The 21172-nt window shown below is 39.6% G+C and overlaps 1 protein-coding gene across 4 annotated transcripts in view; it reads left to right on the forward strand.

Annotated features, from left to right (window-relative positions):
- The window catches only part of RBM20 (RNA binding motif protein 20), a 108475-nt gene that overhangs the window by 3763 nt on the left and 83540 nt on the right, over positions 1-21172 (forward strand). Inside the window, exon 1 of one of the 4 annotated variants that reach the window (XM_072870074.1) lies at positions 19464-19564. The exons of the other annotated variants lie outside the window; for them this stretch is intronic. Coding sequence (XP_072726175.1) covers positions 19551-19564 — 14 coding nt within the window. The 5' untranslated portion in view covers positions 19464-19550. Of the gene's footprint in view, positions 1-19463; positions 19565-21172 lie in introns of those variants that run through there. 4 annotated transcript variants of the gene reach the window in all.

The following is a 21172-nucleotide window of genomic DNA, read 5'->3' on the forward strand; positions in this document are numbered from 1 at the left end:
CATTGCAGTCTGATGGAGCAACTAGCTGGAAATAACTGAGAGAAAGGACCGAGTGGTGGCTGCGTGCTAACTATAAAGATGTTGCATGAAGCGTGCTTTCTGTGAAAGTTCTGGCTTAAAACATGCTGCAAGTAAACTCCATAATTGTAGAAGACCGAATTGTATTGAAATGCAATATCTTTGTATGTTTTAATGGCTGGTTGCATGCTTTCGGTTCTAATGATTTGTCATGGGTGGTATCTGCTCAGTGGAAATAGAGCAGTTTTAACTCCCTGCGTTGATATAGGACCATACATTTGTTTTACAAATTGAATAAAGACATCTTAAAACAATGGGGGGAAAACGAAAGTTAAGTTTTTTTTTTTTTCCTAAGGGGTTGTGCCCTTGAGATTTTGAGCTCCTCTGGAAGGACGATGGAATTTCCAACATCTGCGCCCGAGTCGTCATCAGTTTGTGCCAGTGCTGGGGGCAGACAGGAGTAAGCAGGCTGGTGCTGAACGCTTTATTTCCTATAGCAGCGAGGAGGAAACTTGTTGGGTTTCATAACCTCTGACTTTTTTTTTAAGCTTAAACCCGTTATGTTTAAGCATGTGCTTTTTGATTTTTTCCTTGTGTGTTTATTTTGGGTAAAGTGTGGGGTTTTCTTTTTCTTTTTTCTTTCTTTTTCCCAACTCAAGGTCTCTCAGGAGAGACAAAATATGAAATGTACTCCCATTATATACATTAGTCATGGCAAATAGTTTGGCATATATGGCAAAGGCTAAACTGAAACTTAACAAGGGGACATTAGGAGAAACACTGGTTTTACTGTTTCTCCTCTTACTGTTAGTGATCCAGTCCTTCCATATTTATTTGCCTTTTAAAGTATCAGAGTTGCTCCCCTACCCGGCAGAGCCCTGAAAAGTCATCGAGTTTGTGTTGTAACAACTGTAACAGCCCTGAATGGACATGAAAACAAAACGGAAAGTGGTGTAGCTGTCCTAGCTGAGAAGCCTTACCAAAACAAGGGACAGGAGCTGAGAAAGCAGCCTGCGTGGTGTGGGACTGCCAGAGAATGTGGGAACTAAACCCACGTTATTAAACTCCTCCTTGTGTTTCCCATTCATTGTCTCTGTATGTTATGAAACACACAGAGAGGGAACCTCAGTTTTCTTGGAATTGTCTGGCTTCTTGCTGTATAATTATTGACACCTGACATTAAAATCAGGACTTTAAATCTGTGTACCAAATGTGTGTGTGCATGGAGGGGCAGGGACAGGGACACCTGGAGGTGCTTCACTTTTAAGTTTAGTTGCTTACAAAAAGTAGCATCAGGAATGATAACTACCTTCAAGTCAGGTAATTAAAATTTCTCTTTTCTCTTAACATTTCCTTTTCTTAACAATTCCCATTTAAAATACTTTTTTTTTTAAATTATTTTCTTTCTTGATGGAAACCAATGACCCCTCCTGTGTATCAGGTGTGACCCAAAGCTTAAAGATGAATTAATCATATGGCTATTCTCTGTTTTAAACAAAAATGACTGAAAGTGCGGGTTTCTTTGTCTCAAAATCTTTTGTGTTTGTCTTTGATCGTTTTCTGTTTGGTTTTTTTTTTTAAACTCTTATTTAAAACCCAATGGCTTATTGGGAGAAAAGCACAATAAAATTAAATTTAAGGCTTGAAGAGAGACCACAGAGGTACAAAGTGAAAAGGGGTCAGAAAAAAGAATTTAGAAGGAATGCCTTGCATGCAAACTTCTCCATGTGATCTGGCTTGTATTATCAGTTATCAATCAATTCTTAGTTGCCCAGAAATGTCAAAATTCTTTCACATATTTTAGTGGAGAGAGAGATAACAGCAGTGATATCAACTTCAGTACAAAGTTAAATAATACGCACTTTATAAGAAGCCATGTAGTAACCGGTTTTTGGACCACAACACATGGCAATGGAGCCCTCTTTACTGTAACTAAGTTGCCTGGATGTTGCTTTTATTGGAAATTTAATACTACTGTTCCCATCAACGGGAAGACTGGGAAATGTGTTCTTTTGGTTTTCCTCTTAATTCAGCCCTTGTCCATTCAAAGCTGCGTGCACCGCACAGTGAGTAGTTACGTGTGACCTGCTGAGCTACTGCTACTCTGTGGTGATGATGCTAAAATCTTTCTGACCCCATTTGGAGGAAAGGGAAATGGAGATGGGTAAAAACCTCAGTACCTTTTAGTTCTGATCCTTTTTGGGGGCTGTCAAAATGGGAGGAACTAGATCTTCAAAGATCTATTTATACTTCATCGAGGACTGCAGAAATTTATTTAGGATGGTAAAAAATGGATTGTTTGCATGAAATAATAATTGTAGTCACTTTAAAATGCTCCTTCAAATAGAATCTGCTTTTTCTGAAGAGCAAGCTGTCTTGATTTTTTTTTTTTATTTAAACTAACTCCTTTGATCTGATTTGCAGCTAGACACTTTATCGGACTGACTTTATTCCCCTGAATATACTCCCTCCTTTTTCCCCCCCTCTTCATCCTTTGTAACATTTTATAGCTGATTTAAGGTTGTAATCGCTCTGTTAGCCTCTGCCCCTCTATGTCCAGCTGCTTTCTCTTTGTCACACTAATGACCCGTCACAGTGAAGCTGTCACTTCACACACTGGGTGAAGCCAGAGAACCTGCCCCTTGGGGTTTTAGAAACGTTTAATACCTGCCCTGTTCTGACAACTCAAGCCTAGCCTGTTTTTCAAATGCTTCTTGCCTATTTAGAAAAAATGCCAAATAAAAGCATTGGGTATTCTGTTGCAGGAAGGAGGCAAAGGCTTGTTTTCTTAAAGGATCAGTATTTATGAGTGCATCAGCAATTATTTTGTTGCAGGCTTGCTGCGGTTTTTTTTTTGTGTGTGTCTCTGCATGTAAACTTGTGAACTGTGAGTTTAACTGATATTAAATGTACCACAAGCTGCATATTTATCTCATGCCTCTGAGGAACTACAAGGAAAGTGGATTTGTTCTTAGTTTTCTGCATGTCCATGTTGGGAGATGAGCTGAACAGGCAGAGAGCGGGACTGGGGTAGAGTTGCGCTGCGTGGCTGTTGCACTAAATGGTGCTGTTCAGATTTGTCCTCCATCATCTCCGTTGTTTAAAGACATGCAGGTGTCTCATCAGCCTTTGCAGAATGCTCCAAAGATGCCATGAGCCCTGCCTGATTCTGGGGATGATACAAATCTGTAGCTGTACTGGTTGTGAAGTGTAGTCCATCTCCTGCATGGTTTTAACTCTAAAGCCTTTGTTGCATGAAACGTTAATGATGGTGACTGTTTTAAGAGGGATGGGGTAATATTCTGCTTCATCACTTCTGGATATACTTCTTACCAGGAAAAGACAGGGACAGGATAAGGAAGTGTTTAACTCCTGTTCCCTTGAGTAACGTCTTCTGCTGGCCAGGATGGACAGAGCAAATGGTATTGTGGGCAGGTTATGAGAAAGCTCCTTGGCTGAATTCCCTTCCCTGGCTTACTGGCTTTTGAGACACCAAAAGCATCTGATGTTATCTAGTCTTAGCTTTCCTCAACTTGCCATAAATCTTGTGATTTTCTGTACAGTCAGCTGCAGAGTATTAGAATTCAGGCAATGTACAATGTCTTGAATTTGGTAGTGTCAAAAGCTACAGTTTTACGCGTTGTGGCTTTTTTCCTGCATGGGGGAGATGTGTAAGTTGATGGTGTCTGTGAGCTAGGGCCACTTCTCTGGAAATGTGCAGGAGTTGCTCTTGCATTTTTACTTACATTTGAATCTTCGTTTTAAGAAATAGACTTTAAGTACCTCTGCAACAAGTGGCTTGATGGCTGACACTTCCTTTACTGACATGACAAATACTCTTCTGTGGGCTTTTGCGTATTGGATAGTTGAAAAGCAGCAGTAAATTGACCACAGTCTGTTTCTGCAGTAAGAAATATTATTTCTGTCTCTGCTTATTAACATGGTCTCTTCTTAGGGGAAGATGTGCTAAGTAATTTTATTAGGTTGATGACACATACAGTTCATTACACAGACCAACTTTTATTGTTCTCTTTTTGGCCTCAGGTTTTTAAAAAACTGTAAAATAAAATTACAAAATACTTATTGAGAACAAAATGCCATATAATGCTTTAATAATGTTTTTTTCACCCTGCTTTCTGCTCTGCCTGGAACTAGCATGAGAGGAGATTAACTTCTGGTACAGAGAAGTTTGCTCCAGTCCCTGCAGAGCTGTGCATAGCTATGTGTGTTTGCATGGCTTGCATTCTGCATGCCACTCCAGAGATTGTCAAAAATTTCCTCTGCTCCCCAGCATAAAATTCTTTGTCAGAGATTATGCACAATTCAGGCTGAGGATGGGATTTGGAATAAAGATGACTCTTGTCTCCTAAAACCGTACAGAGAAATATTAGTAAGCTAGGGTGGGATTTTTTTCAGCCCTAGGCTCCTCTTCTCTTCCAAACTCTTCCATTAACACATCTTAACATTCACACCTCTGCTATCCGTGTGCTCTGCGCCATGCATTTGTGCCCCACTCATGGCACATTCTTGTAAGGTCACCTACAGCTTTCCACCGTCCTGCCAACTGACAACCAGACATTGGGCTCTTTTCTTTATTTGCCTTTGTTTACCGAGGTCACTATTCTACCCTGTAGCAACACCTTCTCCTCATGCTACCAGGCAGGGCTTACCCTTTTCCTGGCATCTTTCTGTTGACTGTCTTTGAGATGGCCCAAAAGGTTTGCCTCAGGTTACTCTGACGTGCGTTATGCTTAGCAGAGTGTCATTCATGTGTCTGGAGGTGAACATGTTTGCAAGTAATACAGAAGAATAGTGGTTGACTGGGATGGTGTTTATAGATACCTCTGTTGGCAGCATGGACAAACAGGTTCATAGGTAAAGTGGTGTAAATAAAAGAATAAAAGTTCTGTGGTACTTGAATCCAAGTCAACTCTTGCATTTTCTCTACTGTTTTGGATTTTATTTGAACATACCTTCTCTTTTCAAGCTCCTGGAGAAGTAAAAAGTGCTAACTAGCTAATTCTAATTTCACAATAAAAATTTAAATTAATCACATATCAGTGTATCTTTGGTAGATCTGAATTCTAAAAGACAAGGGATCATTACTGTTCAACCTAGGTTTTGTAGATTTTCTGCATTGCAAAATATTAAAGAATTTAATTTCCTTAAAAAAAAAAACCAAGGAATGAAATGGAACTTTGCAAGGGCTAGAAGTGATTTAGTCATTTTGTTTAGATGGTTAAAGTATATCTGTGCAGAGTAAATCAACATGCCTTACATATTACGTAAATATGTTAGGTGACCAAGCCAGTTTGCTTGTCAGTGTTAAATAAGACTTAAATTCCTATTTGGATATAGTGTATATACTGTGAGATGGATCTTGCAAAGCCTTATTCATACACATGAGGTTTATTTATGTGTGTAAGGCTTTGGAGGATCAGATCCTGTCATCTAAGTCTGCAAGGCTTCATGACTATTTACTGCTTTTTTTTTTTTGGCCAGGTCACTAGGAATCCTGCACAGAAATGTTAAGAACAGTAATTGCTGATAGGAGAGACCTAATACAGTAGAAGCCAAAGAAAATAATAGAAAGTTACCTTGTGTTCCAGCATTGAAATTTCTCTTTTAAAAGAGAGCATGGAGCTGTGCAGGGAGGAGTATGGATCCATGCTCCTTTGTGCTTCTTAATAGCGTATTAATGGTCTGACCTGTTTTAAAACCAATACTCTGGAGTGTTAAAGCCTCACTAGCTGTAGGGGTTTGTAGAGTCGCAGGTGGAGAGGGTACAAAGAGCCCATCAGCTCCTCTGCACAGTGCTGCACTTAGAGGTGGCCATCACTGCTGTCTTCCAATTTGTGCTAAGCATTTGGGAGAAAAAAAGCACTCTCTTACATCTCTCATCTAAGTGGGCTACTTGCTTTATTTTCTGTGTTAAGTTATCAGGATTTTTTTTTTAACATTTGCTGCAGTTTTTTAATGTAATAACATGAAAACAACAGGTACAATTTTGTGGTATTTCCCCCTATATTCAAAGGAGCTTTTATAAATTTTCTGGAGATCCCATTTTACAGTAATCCATGTGGCAAGGACATAAGATGTCAGCAACTAAGATTACTTTCTGGATTGCTGGCATAATTTGCGGGGGGAATCTGCTCTAAACTGCAAGACAGCCGTTTGTAGCCTTTTCTGTACAACATACTGTCTCTCACTGTGCATTTTGGCAGTACTTGGCACTGGTCTGTTTGTAATCTTCTCCCGCTCTGTAGAATATAAGACCCTTTTTGCACAAAGATACAAAAACACGGAAGACAGACTCCCCCCACATTTCCTATTGATCTGTTTAGTATGATAGATTTTTCTTTTGTGTGCCCTTCTTTGAAGCATTAAAACCTACTGTTTTGCTTTGGCGCTTCTATAATTTCAAGCTGTATTATGTGAAAGTTGGTAGCAGTGTTCCAAAGCCGAGGACTTGATTGGCAAGTTTTAGCTGTGAGTAAATTTTCACAGCTGATCCATAAATCCCCGACAGACCATTAGGAGCTTCAGAGCGGCTCTGGCAAGCTCCCCTACAATAATTGTAGTTTTAAGTTTGTTATATTTAGTTTTCTCACCTCTTAGCTGGATGCCAGGGGGACCTCACTAGAAGCACACCAGCTCTGCATCTACTTTTTCCTCCAAGCTGGCAGTTTGTACAAATAGCATAGCTTGCTGGTTGACTCCCAGTGGACAAGGCAGAGACTGTCTATGGCTGTGACTTGTGACAAATGAACCCCAGATCTGGGTAATTTGAGGAGACTTGGAGTACCTCACTTCTCACCCCCCACCTCCAGCCCCTGCTCTTGAGAAATAACAGAATCATCAAGGGAGGCAGAAAAAATGTTTCTTCAAGCTTAAACGCGACAGAGTCACGTACAACTCTGTGAGACGGAAAGACTGCTCTTAATTTAAACTCCCTGAGGTAATTGTACTTCTTTATCTGTAGCGAAGCTGGCAGAGTGACCACTGCTCTAAGAACAGAAGTGCATGGGTGGCAGCGGTGAGAGCAGCAGGCGCTTCTTCGGGTGCCAGGGTTTGATGGTAATGATGTTGCTGGAGCAGCTGGAAGCCTGGCTTCGAGAACACGTCCTCTTTAGGCTCATTGCTCTATACACATGCAGTAAAACCAGTGACTATATTGCATCTTTGATAAGCCCTGGAGAACGCTTCTTACGTACTAGGGCCCCACCTGGCAGCCTGATAAAGCCAGAGGAGAGGCTCCTGTTGTTCCCCTGGATTTGTATCCTGCTGGATGGGCTCTGGGAGCTGACTCATACTTGGCCACTTGTTTGAGCAATTAATGAATATTTTGTACGTTTCCTTCTGAAATCTGAACTGCTTTGCCAAGGATGTACTTGCCGCGTGGTGGAGTCTGGTGTATTACCTTGCTGAAGGGGCAAGGGGGCTGTGTAGAAGGAAGGGGTGTGTCTGCATGGTAAACTCTTCCAAAGGGATATTTTTTCCCTTTCAGGAAGAGGCAAAGATAAATTGAATCTCATTATCCTCTGCTACATAAAACCAGCCCCTCATACCTATAACCCATGAATAATTTCTTTACACAGGAGGGTGATAGAGAAGCATTATCTGAACTATTTATGACAAGGAAAGGAAGAATTGGTGGTGGTCTTTTCATTGAATTTTCAAATAACTTTTTTTTTAGAGCAAGAAAAGCAGAAATTTCATTTATATTAAAAGCTCCTTCAAACAAAAATTCCTTCATGTTAAAATTTTAATTGAGGGGGATCAGAAGCTTTGTTGATTAAGGTCTTGTTAGGATAAGGATAGAGTAAGTAACTATAAATAGTGATACAGTGAGTGATGATCTCACCCTACAAACTTTGTGTTGAACTTAAGCAGGAGAAGGTAAAAATATCAGCTGACAACCTTCTTGCAAGGAGGCATCTTTGATTAAAACAGAGGGGTCTTTGGTAAAAGAAATGGAATTGGTCATCTCTTCAGTTCTCAGTTTCAAGTGCTTTAACTTCATTTAATGCAAGAAGTCAAGTGGAAGATGTCATTCCTGTGGTGAGGATAGAGTGCTGTCGATGCCTGGGCCAGTTTTGGTATCTGACACTTAAACTAGAAATGCTAGGCGTGATAAGAGTAAATGAGCTAATTACATGTGTACAAATGAAATGCAGAGCATGCTTCAGCTGGAAGAAAAGACGATGCCCTTCATCTGTATCTCATAATGGAAAACAGTTTTCAGAACAATATGGAACTTCTAACGTGAATTGGGATTGGGGTATGATTGTGGAAAAACTACAGTAATTAAAAATGCAAAATGGTTTTAAGATTAAAAACAAAAGATGTCAGGTATATGGGTATAAGCAAACTATGTACATCTTCCTAGGTTCACTTGCATAAGTGTTGTGCTCTGCTGTATTTCCTCAAGAACTGAACGGATTGGAAGCAGGTCACTAAGAGGACAGCATGGACCTCCTATGCTTTTGGGCAAACAGTTCACTAAGATAGTGGGCTGTAGATAAGAATGGCAGGGCATCCTCGCCTGGTAATTGCTGACCAGCAGGATGTTAATGCAGACTTACACTAACTCACATTTCATCTCCCTGGCAAATAAAATTTGCAAGTGCTTATTCACAGAAGTAGCTGGAGTGAATCAGTGACCAGTATGTACACATGTAGGAAGTTTACAGGTGGAGCCTAAGACGAATCCATAATTAAAGGCTAAACATAAGAGGGGGCGGGTGAATCTAGAGTCTTGCTGCTGCTGATTGTTGCTCTAAAATATAAGCAAGGGGATGCGACTGTGGAAGATGAGGGAAACTGTGGAAGTTTAGCAGGCTTGTTTTCACCGCAGGGTTACCTCAGACGCCTGCCTAGGTTTTAACCATTACCATCTATCAAGCAAAATCAGTCTTAGTTAGAAAGGTGCTTTTGAGACAGTTGAGGATTTTGGGGAGAATCTGATCTTCACTTGGATAGCTGTTACTTTGGGAAGAATATGTTGGAAAAATAATCTGCATGCTGGTTATCCTCCATTTCCACCATTCCCTGAAGGGCAGAAAAGTTCTCCCTGAGATGCTATTGAGCAGGGAGGGTTTCAGCCCTGCCCTGCTGCAAGAATTTGCGAGACTGAAACAGCGTTGGATGGGCTGGGACCTGCTGTGGGGAAGGTTGTGTTTGGGTTAGGTTCATCAGAGATATCTCGGGAAGGTGAAGTGTGTGAGGGACGTGTACCCAGAAGAAGAACCAATCTTTCTTTATGCGGGGAAAAGCCTATGTACTTCTCCTCAGCTTCTTTGGGAGAGCCTAGGCAGTATGCTGGCATTGCATCAAACAACTTTTCTTTTTATTTTTTTTCCTTTCTGCAATGTAGTCTTGGTCTGGCTGGTATCAACGTTTTCTTTTCCGGCTATTAATTAAAATGAGAATGAAGTTAGACTTATCTCAAGGTGCAAACTCAGTCGTTTGCTTTTTCCTCCTCATGAGAGAAAAAGTGGCATACTTACAGCTTTAGTAATCGCAAGAGCTGACTGATGGGAAAACTAAATCAGTGTCTTTTCCTGTGTGGGCATTATTTACCTGTGCAGCGGCCGGGGCAGTCAGGAGGCTCTCCAACTTGTGCGTATGTCTTTGAGAGTACAAGCGATTTGAAGAAACAAACCAGAACTTTTTCCTGATTGAAAGGGTGCCTAGACTTATCTAGGGCTACAGCAGGATATTAATAGAACATACTGCATTTCCTTCGCATAAAAATACGAAGGGCACTTTGCTGAGAAAAAATCCTGCTGTGCCTTTCTGTCTTTGGGACCAGCTCATCACCCAGCTAAAATTAAAAGGTGAAGTCAGCCAGTTCTTGCTCTCTATTTTTAAACTGCTTCAGCATATGAATGTGAGTGTGAAAACTTTCTTTAGGCCTCTCTTAACTTAATTACCTACTTATTCAAAATATTCTCTTCTCAAATTGCTAATCTATAAATATATTCATCTTTTCTGTGGACACACTTTAGCTACTCGATGCTTGTTTAATTAGTTTTATGCTTAATTTGTAGTTCTGTAGTTATTTACAGTGATGGAAGCCTCGTGGTAAGTGTTTAAAATCTATTTTGATCTGTTAAAAAATTAGCAAGTAAGATGATGTTTTTGTATATCTGTTCCATGTTTTTCTTCTGGAAAATGTTGTGAAGAAGCACAGTTTAAAAAACAACAATAAAAAGAATTCAATCAAATAATTTTCATTTGACCTTAATAATAGAAAATTATGTAATAACTGAAAATGTTTTGTTATGCTTTTTTTCTCCAAATCTTTTGTTCTGTGCAAGCTTATTCCTACTTTATTTTGTTTATACGCCTTTTCTTTTGTTTGGGTGGAAGGGGTGATGTGGGCCCAGCACAGGAGGTGCGGTGGAACTTCTTATAAACCATAGATTTGCCCCTCTTTTCTACTGATTTGGATATACTGAATTATTCTTCCCGCATTTCAGTGAATCTGTGAAAAATCCCTTTGAAATTAAATTGAATCCTCTTGGCTTGCAGAGAGAAATAATGTTTTCCAGTCTCGGGGTTTCAGCCTGCAGAGGGGGTGCTTTCCTGCTTCAAAGCATCATCTCCCAGCGCAGTGCCTGTAACACAGCGTCCGCTAACGCTCTGCGGAGAACCCGGCATTGCACCCACGGGTACGAAGGAAAAAGGGCGTCCGTCCGTCTCTGTCCCCTGTGACATCTGTCTCTCGATTTCTTTGACGATCAGCTGTTTGAAGCACAGGCTGTGGGACTTCTTCCCAAGTGACCCCTTTCACAGCGAAAAGGACACTCCTGAGGGCACACTGTGTTTCTTTGCATCCTCTTTCGGGACTGGCTGTTGATCCTAAACATAGTGCAGAATGGAGAGACGTGCTCTTTCCCTCTCACTGTTTTTGTGGTTCCTTTGCTTTTGTCAGTGGGAGCAGCTGTGGCGTTGGAGATCTTGGGAGAGTCTTCCCTGCAGTTTCCCATGTCTGGTCAAGCAGTGATCAGGCTCCGCTGTGCTGGGTCGTTGGTGTTTTGTCAGGTACCTGAACCTGGGTGAGGTGGTAAGTTTTGAAAGGTATTTCCTTAAGCATCCACATACTCCTGGAGCGTGCATTTGGGAGTCTATATGTAGTCCTACCTTTGACAGCTAAATGAGTAGACCGCCTGCTGCAAACTGTCTTCAGGGTGGCTGGTACCTGGGGACAGCAGTAAGTGTGGTTACACCTCCCTAAGCAAATCCCACGTGCTGTTGATCCGACTGGTATACTTCCACATACCTCCCTCTCCCACTTCCCAGAAATTTCATAGGCTTGGGTGTTAGGTGACAGCGCATTTGTATTGCTGGTGAGAAACATGTTGCTATTCACGGTGTTTAGCGGCAGTGTGGTTAGATAGCTAGACGGTGATGCGAAGTAACACAAACCTAGAGCCGTAGTCTTTTGGACGCATCTACTCATGCCAATCTTGGTGCTTGGAACAGTTTGCCCATTAATTTGTTCCAAGCTTCCACCCCCTCGCTGCCCTCTCCAGAAAACGCTTGGCAAACCATCTCTTCTGTACGTTCTCCTGCCTCAGCTGGCCACAGCCCCTGTTCATGCTGTCCTGTCCTGTTGCCCATTTTTTACTTCAGATTGAAAATTTGTCAGCACAGAGGTTTATGTGAACATTTTATGTCTTGTAAAGAAATACACAGACCGCTTATTCTTTCAGGAATGAAAAGTTGCGTTTTAAGACTGGCATATGGACGCGATGTTCACCTAGACGATGGGGTTTTTATAAGACTAGTTATATTCATAGATTTTCTTTTCTCCAACTGGAGACTGTAGTCCAATATTAGAAATGTTATAGTACCCGCAGAACTTCTGCTGCTGTCACCTTTGCATCTTCTGCTGCTGTTTAGCTTTGAAAACTGATTGTTTTTTGGTGTTTGTTTTTGTAAATGAACATAGTTATTGTGCATTGGTGAAACACACGCTTGACAAAAACCATCTTGACAAAATCAGTGGGTTTTAATGGTGTTAACAAACCTCTGTGCTTGAAATGGAGCCTGAATAATTTCTCCTCTGGAATCTTACATTATGTTTTGGCCATTGGAAGTGAAGCACCTGATAGCGTTAAGCTATCAGAAGGATTTCCAGTCATGGGCAAGCAGCCATTATGTATATGTTAATCCACAGTAGGAGATTTGGACAGCTTTTGATTTACGAGCGCTCATCTGTTCAACACAAGCTGGAGATCAGCACAGCGGTTACCTTTAAAATTGATCGAAAAGCACTGAAAGGGAAAGGAGAATTTTATGGGTATGATGCAAATCTAGTGGAATTGCTAATCGTACTTCTAGATAATCTTAAAAGTGCATTTCTCCAGGTGGCCAAAGGAACTATTTTGTCATTGCTACACCTGTTTAAAAATATCTTACTAGCTTTGTCTCATTTTAAAGCAGACACTTTAAATTCTCTAATGTCCTTGTCAATAGATTGGATTAAATATTGAGAGAACTAGAAACTATATTTGGCTTTTAGTAGCTTGAGCATTTATACATTTGTTTGAATGCTGTAGAGTTTACATGAACAGATGTATTAGCTGAGCTAAACATATGGTTTAAAACTATACTGTAAAAATTCTTATATTTTCTTCATATTGTGACTTTAAATAGTTTTAATTGTAGACTTAATTTGAAGAATTTGAAGCATCCTCATGTTTATTTCCAAAAACGGTACATGAAATGTATTTATTTAAGTGGGTAATAAAACTAAAGAGCCAGGTCATAAAGTGGTGTTCACTAAAACGTACAAAAATAATACAAAGCTTCCTGTCACGTGATCTGATAACAAAACCAGAGGAAATAACTTTCTTGTGTAGCATATCATGCAGGTGGAATAGAAACCATCTCAACATTAATAATAAATATGTATGTAATATAGCAACATCTTTATGTGCGCATATGCTTTTTGGTGTGTGTGTGTGTGTTTGTGCACTTATATACCATTTTATTTTTTTAAGGAACTCCTATTTTAGAGATCATTCACAATTTTCGCTATTAATATTGTTAACCTTTCCCAACATATAAATACTCCATTGTGGTCTCCCACACAGCTGTTGTGTCCTCCAAAAAGACCTGTGCTCATTTAACCAGGGAACTCTGTAAAAATGGTGCTAGGATGATGATGTAGACAATAAAACCTATTGTCCAAAAGGTCCATTGCTTTCTTACCACATTTCTGGGGCAGTCTGGGTCAAAGTATTGATGTGTTGGAAACTGTCTTTATATTTTCAAGATGTGATTTTAAAACCAGAGAGACCTGAACTGTTCGGAATTCCCCCCAAATGCTGTGACTTTTCTGTCAGTTGAGATTTCAGACTATTGCGTGGCCCATGGCACAATGTAACTTTCCCAGCAACTTCTGTAAGGTACTCCTTCTATAGGTTTTACCACAGTGGCAATAAATTTGAGATGAGGTTAGCCTGAACTGATTGTTGGAGGGTTGGGGATTGTGGAGGAGTTCAGCTGTTGAGAATGTTGTATGAGCATGGCTTTGTATAGTGTGTGTGTATAAGTATACGTATATATACATCTATAAATATGGTTTCTTGACCTGTGGATAATAACCCTATTGCTTATCTCCTTAGGGACACTGAAGTCTTGAAAGTAAAATGGGAGTGGCTGCCTGGGAAAGCCAGTCCAGAGGTTTAATTTGCTGAGCTCTCCGCAGGTTGCCCTGTCAAGGGCTTGGCTTTGTCTTCCTGGAACAAAATATCTCAAGGAGCACAGTGGGATGTGTCAGCCCAGGGCTATCTGTAAAGGGGATCCACTGTGAAACTAAACTACTGCGTGTTGTTGACCCTTACTGGCTTGCAGCCATGCAGCAAGTTTCACAGAAATGGATCTAAGTGCTGTTGTATAAACTTTGCTTTGCATGTCAGAAGTGGTGCTAGTCCCTTTCTGGCAAGGAGCATGTCTGGCTTCTCCTGTAGCACGAGCGAGCCCTGCAGCACACGCATCATGGGCCAGAAATAACATAGGATGCTGGGCATTCCTCATGGGAAAAGTGGGCGATACTAAAGGCAACTGTGACTATACAAAACACAATGTTTGGCTGCTGAGTTGCTCTCCGGTGCATTCTTTGGGCAGCATTTCTCTTCAGCAGCTGACTATGAGCAGTCATTTCTGCCCCTACCAGCACAGGGATAACCTATAGCCCAAGAATAACCTATAGCCCCTGTGGCTGCAGTGGCTCTGTCTGCTGCCAGCCTGTCCCACGCACTCACTGAGCTGTTTGGGGCAGTGACCTTAAACTTCTGTGTTGCTCTCCAATGCCATCACACTTTTGAATCTCGCTGCGTCCCAAAAAGAAGTTGCTAACCAGTCACTGGGGAATCTTCAAATTACCTTGCTGGTCCTGGAAAGCTGTATTCCAGTATGGTTTCCCTGAGCTAACTAATCCACCGCAAGAATGGATTTAGCAAGACAATTTATCAGTGGAGATTTGCATTGGTATATAATTGGTTAAGGATATAAGCTGAAATTCAAATTTGTACTTAGATATGGTTTTTATTTAAAACAATATCCTACTTAGGATTTCAGTAACATATTTTACAAATCACTCTTCAGATGCTCTTTCTGGCTCTAACGGTTACGTTATAAATGAAGAACGGATTCAGGAGGCTTCACAGTAATAGTGATTATCTTGTAATGTTTTCCAGATGGCAGAACATGATGTAATCCATACTGCCCAGTTTGCTTCACTGCACTATATACTCTGTCATACCCAATAAGTAACCAAGAGACTTTAAGAAGCTCGTCAGGCTGTTATGACGATAGCTGGTTAATCCAAATGTTCTTTATTACATTATGAAACTGCAGATTAACAAATCACTTGTTGGTGAATGCAGGAAGATTGATTGCTACTCAAAGCTCTGCGAGAACTAGATATGCAACTCAGATTAGCCTAGCTCAAGCTACACTTCGGTGAATGAATTCCATTTTCCTCAGGGTTATGAAGTAGTTTACATCTGTTCAGTTGTAAATTTCTCTAGCAGCACTGGGTAATTTTCATTCCTCTTCTTTGGAGAAGTGATGGGAATGTTTATTTGTTGTTGTTTGCATTGATCTGAAATAAAACCACAGCACTAGCATCACTGGTTGTGTGGGCATGGTGGATAAGGTCAAATTAATTGCAGCTTGCAGTTGCTCAGAATTCTGCCAGCGTTCATGCAATAATGTTGTTTACTAACTGGTGCTTTTATTAGGCTGACGGACCATCATTTGAATGGCAAACCCATCAAATTTAAGTAGGCACTTAGCTCAGGATTTTCTCAGCATTAATTGAAGGCGCCAGGGGTACTGCGTTGGGACAGGTGCAGTCTTGCTGTGCAGAGGCAGGATTTGAGGAGCACATGGGGAACGACAGCTCCCTGTGCATCCTGACATCCAGCTGTGTAGGGTTTCTCACTTGAACCCATGTCCAAGAAGTCTTCAAGGGAGATTAGGGCTGGGGTAGGAGGTTTCAATCTACTGGCAGTTATCCTGTAGAGTGGGTTTTGTAGGAACTTCTTTAGGCAATCCTACCCTTTGGTTAAGCCCAGAAAAATGGGATGGAGAGAAGAATAACAAAAGAGACATAAACACGTGGTATTAACTAGCTTCTGGAAAGGAGGAGAAAATTTCCTGAAGTGGGTTTAGTTATCTTGTGTTTGTCTCATCACCCATGGAGCAGCTGCCTGTAGGTTGCCATTGGTAGGACACAGATCGCTGGGCTGGTTGATCTGATCTGGCATGGCACTTTCTACCGTGTCTGTATGTGTTCAGGCAAGGAGGGTTGGAACAGGAGCCGAGAAACACTGGAAAGAAGAGCAGATTCCAGCACAGTTGTCGTTTTGATGGTTGTGCCACGTTTGCTTGTGTTGCTGTTTTACCCAGTGACTTCCTCATCTGGTTTTTATCATGCATGGCATTGCTTGGCTGGTAGCTGTTTTTATTTTTCCTTTATCATGTCTCTGGGGAATTCCACAGTCCAGTGTCAAAACATCCCCTTGTAGGGGAGGAGGGAAAGAGGAGAGGTTTACATGATGCACATGTCTCATTTTACAGTTTCCTGATGATCTTCAGTTTGGCTGCCTGTAAGGAGCATTTGTTGTTCATAGTCACCTTCAGGTTTTCTCCCACACAAAATCTTTCTAGTCTTCCTGATGTCCTGTCATGTCCTGATCTGCCAGATCCCAAGTTTCTCCTCTACCAAACCTTCTTTGGTTTTAATTTTTTCGTCTAAGAATTGGCTGCTTCTTCCTCAACAGCTAAATGTTGTGTATAAAGCGCAAAGAAGAAATATCCATTGCTTTTTCCTGTTTGCAGGAAATGCCATAGAGAATCACAGCAGATTTGACACCTGGAAAGGTTTTTGCTCAGAAATCCAGCCCACTGACTTGGTTTAAGACAGTGGGAATGGAAATTCAGCATTTGTTTGTCTGAGAGAGGGCAGAGATTTTCAGGGTTGACAGAGAAAACTTTATGTTCTGGAAATGTAACATTTATCAAAGGCCTGAAAATGCTCTATTAACAGCGGCTTTCTAGCACTATAGGGTCTCTATTCCAAAAAAATTTGTCTTTGTTGATGAAGGAGGGAGCCACTGAGGAGTAGGGAGCCCTTTCCTGTATTTTGAAGAGACTATAAAACGAGTCGAAATCCCGCCTCGAAGGATTTTTGGCGTGCAGAGTGCTGCTGCAAGCGTAGATTTTGTGTTGGCTCAGCGCACAGACTGCAGGTCTCATAGCTGTAAGCGCAAAAGGTCAGGATTGCATTTAGCCTCTGTGATACACTATTAGTCATAGAAACTTGAGAAATTTGTTAAGATATTCTGAGTTTGATTTTGATATATTGGGACAGCTTTTAAAATTCCATCACAGTTTAAAGTGGTACTGCCAGTAGGAAAGTCAGTTGATCGAAATACAGTGTTTTTAAAAGATTTTACTCCTCTTATGCTTTTTGTGAATTTACAGTCATCTTCTAATTTTAAGAGAAAAAACTTATCTGTAAGTTTAAAAGCTGTCTGTCTAGAAGTAAATTCTTTATGCATAATATGGTTAAAATACTTTCATGTAACTTTTCAGTTGCAGTAGTGCAAGATCATTTTAGCAGCAATAGGTTAAAAAAATTATTCAGATACAAGTAAGATTTTTTTAATGTTGCAAATGTTCCTTTAAAATTCTTAACTGCGTTTTTCTTCCCACCTCAGCCCCCAATTTCTAATTAATCCCAATTAGGCAATTTTTGTTAATCAGTAGTGCAGAACCGTATTTTGTTGTTTCCGAGGAGCTGTGTTTATCTAAATCAGCTATGTCAAACCATAACTTTTATAGGAAAGCTACAGAGCAAACCATAAACCACTTCTCTCCTGCATAAATCACTTATTTCAGTCTTTAAACGTCAGGTTGTACGTATCAACCTTGCCATTTTTCTGTTTCAAGGTGGAGGTTTTTATGAAGCAGTCACGTGACATGGTCTGTTCAGTCTTTTGTTCTACTTGCAGAAAAAAGAATAATTTTTGCAGAAATCATAGAACAGGATATCAAGCTGTATTGCTCATTTTTTTCCCCATTGATAATAGATAAGATCAAACTGATAACCATCCAGAAGTCTTGTTCTATGCAGAGACTCTTTTGAGTAGGTTAGGGGGGAGCGATGGGACACTCCAATGCAATGGGGATGGGACAAGCAAGACTGATGGTCACTCATGTTTACCCATCAGTCAACAATAGCATACTGTGGCACATCGGACAATTTTACTGTAATTAAATATTTTCTATTTAGAGCCATTAAACAAAATAGTCTCACATCTGTTCATATTATAGCTCATTCTTGCTTACCGTATCAGTGTATTTCTGCTCTCGAAGGCGATTGCAAAAATGTCCCATTTTTGTGCTTATTCTCTAGAGATGTTGAGCACAGAAATTTAATTCATTAGCTCAAGAAGCTACTACTTTCCGAGAGATACTGGCTTATTCTTATTTAAAATTGTTTCACATTCTTATATATATATATGTAGTGGAGAAGGAAAATACATGCTTTCGTCTGTGTCCCATTAAGAGGATTGTGTGTCATTGAAAAAACCCTCTTCCAAAAGCAGGAGTTTATTTTTCTGGCAAAGGAAGTCCCTTTGGGGTTAGAATCCCGGATTGGAGACTGGCAGGTCAAATTCTTTATCACTTCTAAACTAAACATATATAATGTGAACGCTATTTAGGCATGTCTGAATCTCCATGGTGCTATTTTGAATTATTTTTCAGAGCACATACAGGAAAAACCTTGAAATTTTTTTTACATTCAATGATTTTTATTTTTTTTAAATCAGGCTTGGAAATAACTAATTTATTTAAATTTGTGAGTACAAATATTTTAAATAAGAGGGAATGCACATTCAGGAACAAATTGAATGGAATAATGCTAATTTCATCTGGTTTAGTAGGGATTTTTGTCCTGTTCTATACACTTTGTCAAATGTGACTAGTTAAGTACTACTGAATAATACCTGTCCATTCAGTTACTCTCTGCAACTATTCAATACCTTAGAATCCCACTATACCTGAAGGTTTTGAAAGTCAAATATTATTTGCTAAAGCTTTCTGCTAAGTATCAAGGTTATTGGTAGAATTTTCTTTTAGTAAAAATTCTGAGTAAAATGCAAATGGAAGATTTTTTTCTTGTACAACTTTAAAAATTATCCTTCAATACTTCTTATAGTGAAGATGTCTTTATGCAACAATGCGATCTAGTCACATTGCAGATTTCCTACACTATTACAACTTTGGAAGGTGTTTTTAAAACCTGGTTTCTGATCTTGAATTTAAAAAACATTATAGAAATTTATGTTATTGTATAGTCTTGAAAAAACCTATCAGTACTCAGTTTATAGAATCTAGAATATACTATTTTTAAATAAAAAAAAAAATTTCCTTAAAAAACAAAAGAAAAAGGTTTCTTATGCAAGACAGCCTTGCAATGGAAAAAGCTTTGTTCTGCTGTTTTGCAAAGAAATGTGCATTTCTAAATGCTGAAAAGCACACCACCTTTTTATTAGTTAAGTTGCATATCTCAGAAACTGGTTTATTTAATTTTGTTATGAAATTATAAAACTCTGCAGTGGAGAAAGTGTGAGTCCAATACCTGCCTATTCGAAATAGATCAAATGAATTGATTAGTAACTGGTAACATCTAGTAGAACCTGGCAGATGATCTTGTTGTCAATGCATTTACTTGATCGTTAATCTACGAACTATAACATAACATTAACTTACAGACTGTCCTGGCCTTAAGTTCTGTTTCAAGCACCCTGTTTCCTTTCAAAAGATAAACTTTCCATAGGCCAGTGCTTATCTGCCTGGCTTCCCGGCTGACTGAGATTTAAGCTATACTGGCTTGGACAACGCATGCAGTTGAACCTTGCTAACCTATGTGAGTGCTCAGCAAGAACATGGGGAATTACTGAATTTTTATCAGTAAGAGGAAAAGCTCAAAAGCAAAGATAATGAATCAGAAAAGGTAGCGTATTCATTTAACTTGATGATATTGGTTTGTTGTAATTATTTAGAATAACATTTAATAGTTAATGATATTTCTTTCCTAGGTCCATAAAATGGAAGAGAACTTAGGGTATCTTATGCTGTGTGTGGCTATTCGGTCTTGTGTTAGAAGCATTTATGCCTCCAATGTGTAATATTATTGTGTTGATTAGCAAAGGCAGATGAAGGGCTATGTGTTTTGGTTTTAACTCTTACTGTGAATGGGATAGTGGTGGTGTTTGTAAAGAAGACATCTATTTCTATTGAAAGCATAATGCACAGACACAAGAGAAAGGACTTCAAGGTGGGATTTATTTTTCTTAATTGTTCCTATTGCCCTTGACAAACATGCTTTTTCTCAAACATGATTCAGAGTTGTTCCCAAATGAGTTACGGCAGATATGGATGCCGTTACATGAAGTGCTTAATGTGGCTTGCAAAACAGCTAACAATGAGATAACTGTGGAAATGTTCTCTGCTGCTTTCAGATGCAGACAGTCTATTTTTGACCTGGAGACCAATATCAAGCCCTGGATTTTGTCAGGTCAGGGGGTGGGCACCGAAGACCTTATCTCTTTTTTTCCTTTGTTGACAACATATCCTTATCCTTCCTGGGTCCTGGGCTGACTGCTTGATAGTGCTGGTATTTAAAACACCTAGATAGGAGAAGTCACGAACTTCTTTTTTCTATTTTTAAGGACGCTCATTAACGTTGCTAGCAAGGCTCAGTGAGCCGCAGGGGTGCGGACAAGACTGGGGGAGAGCACTGCTAGTGAGACCAGGAAGCCATAGAAAAGCATGCCGCCTTCAACAGCGCTTTCTTAAACAGAGATGTATTAAAAGCATAAATTAGCGTTACATAAGCATAAACAATTTGCAAGTATTAAATATTTTGTACACGCCTTTATTTATTTATTTATTATTTATTTATTTATTGTTTTTATTTAATAGGTGTACTTTCAGGAAAAGTGTCTTTTTCTGGTGCATTTGGGAAATTTTTAATTAAACAGTTACATTTTTTGTTTGTTTTTAAGGAGGACCACTGCAATTACATAGTGTTTTATTTAAGGAAAAGTTATTTATGTGCATTTTTTTTTAAGATTGACTGTTAGATAAGCAGCGAAAACTCACTTACACGCCTTCATAAAGGTAAGGAATTGAAGGAAGCTTCAAAATAGCACATAGAAGGAGCACATCAAATTCTGTGCAAACCATTAGAACGCGTAAAGGAGTGCTTGGTCTGTGTTGGAGTCTGGTAGTAGCCAGATTCACTCACTTTATGTTAAATGAATTTTTTTGTTTAACCATTTAGTGTCTTGGCTCAACATTGCTCCTCTGCCCCAAATTCTTGGACCCTGCAGTGTTGAAAGAGCAAAGCAGTTTAACTGCAGTTACTACTCTCTCTCTGTTTGTGGGTTAATAATAAAGAATTACATAACTAAGAAACTATGTTTTAATTGGCTTTTTTATATTGGGATTTAAAACTGGAACAAAATAATGTGAACAAACTGTAACTGTGAAAATTTAAGAAATCTGCAGCTATAAATAATGCACAGTTTTCCAGAAGAAATTATGACTATCGACTCAA

Source organism: Ciconia boyciana, chromosome 8 (genome assembly GCF_034638445.1).
Source record: "Ciconia boyciana chromosome 8, ASM3463844v1, whole genome shotgun sequence".
NCBI lineage: Eukaryota > Metazoa > Chordata > Aves > Ciconiiformes > Ciconiidae > Ciconia > Ciconia boyciana.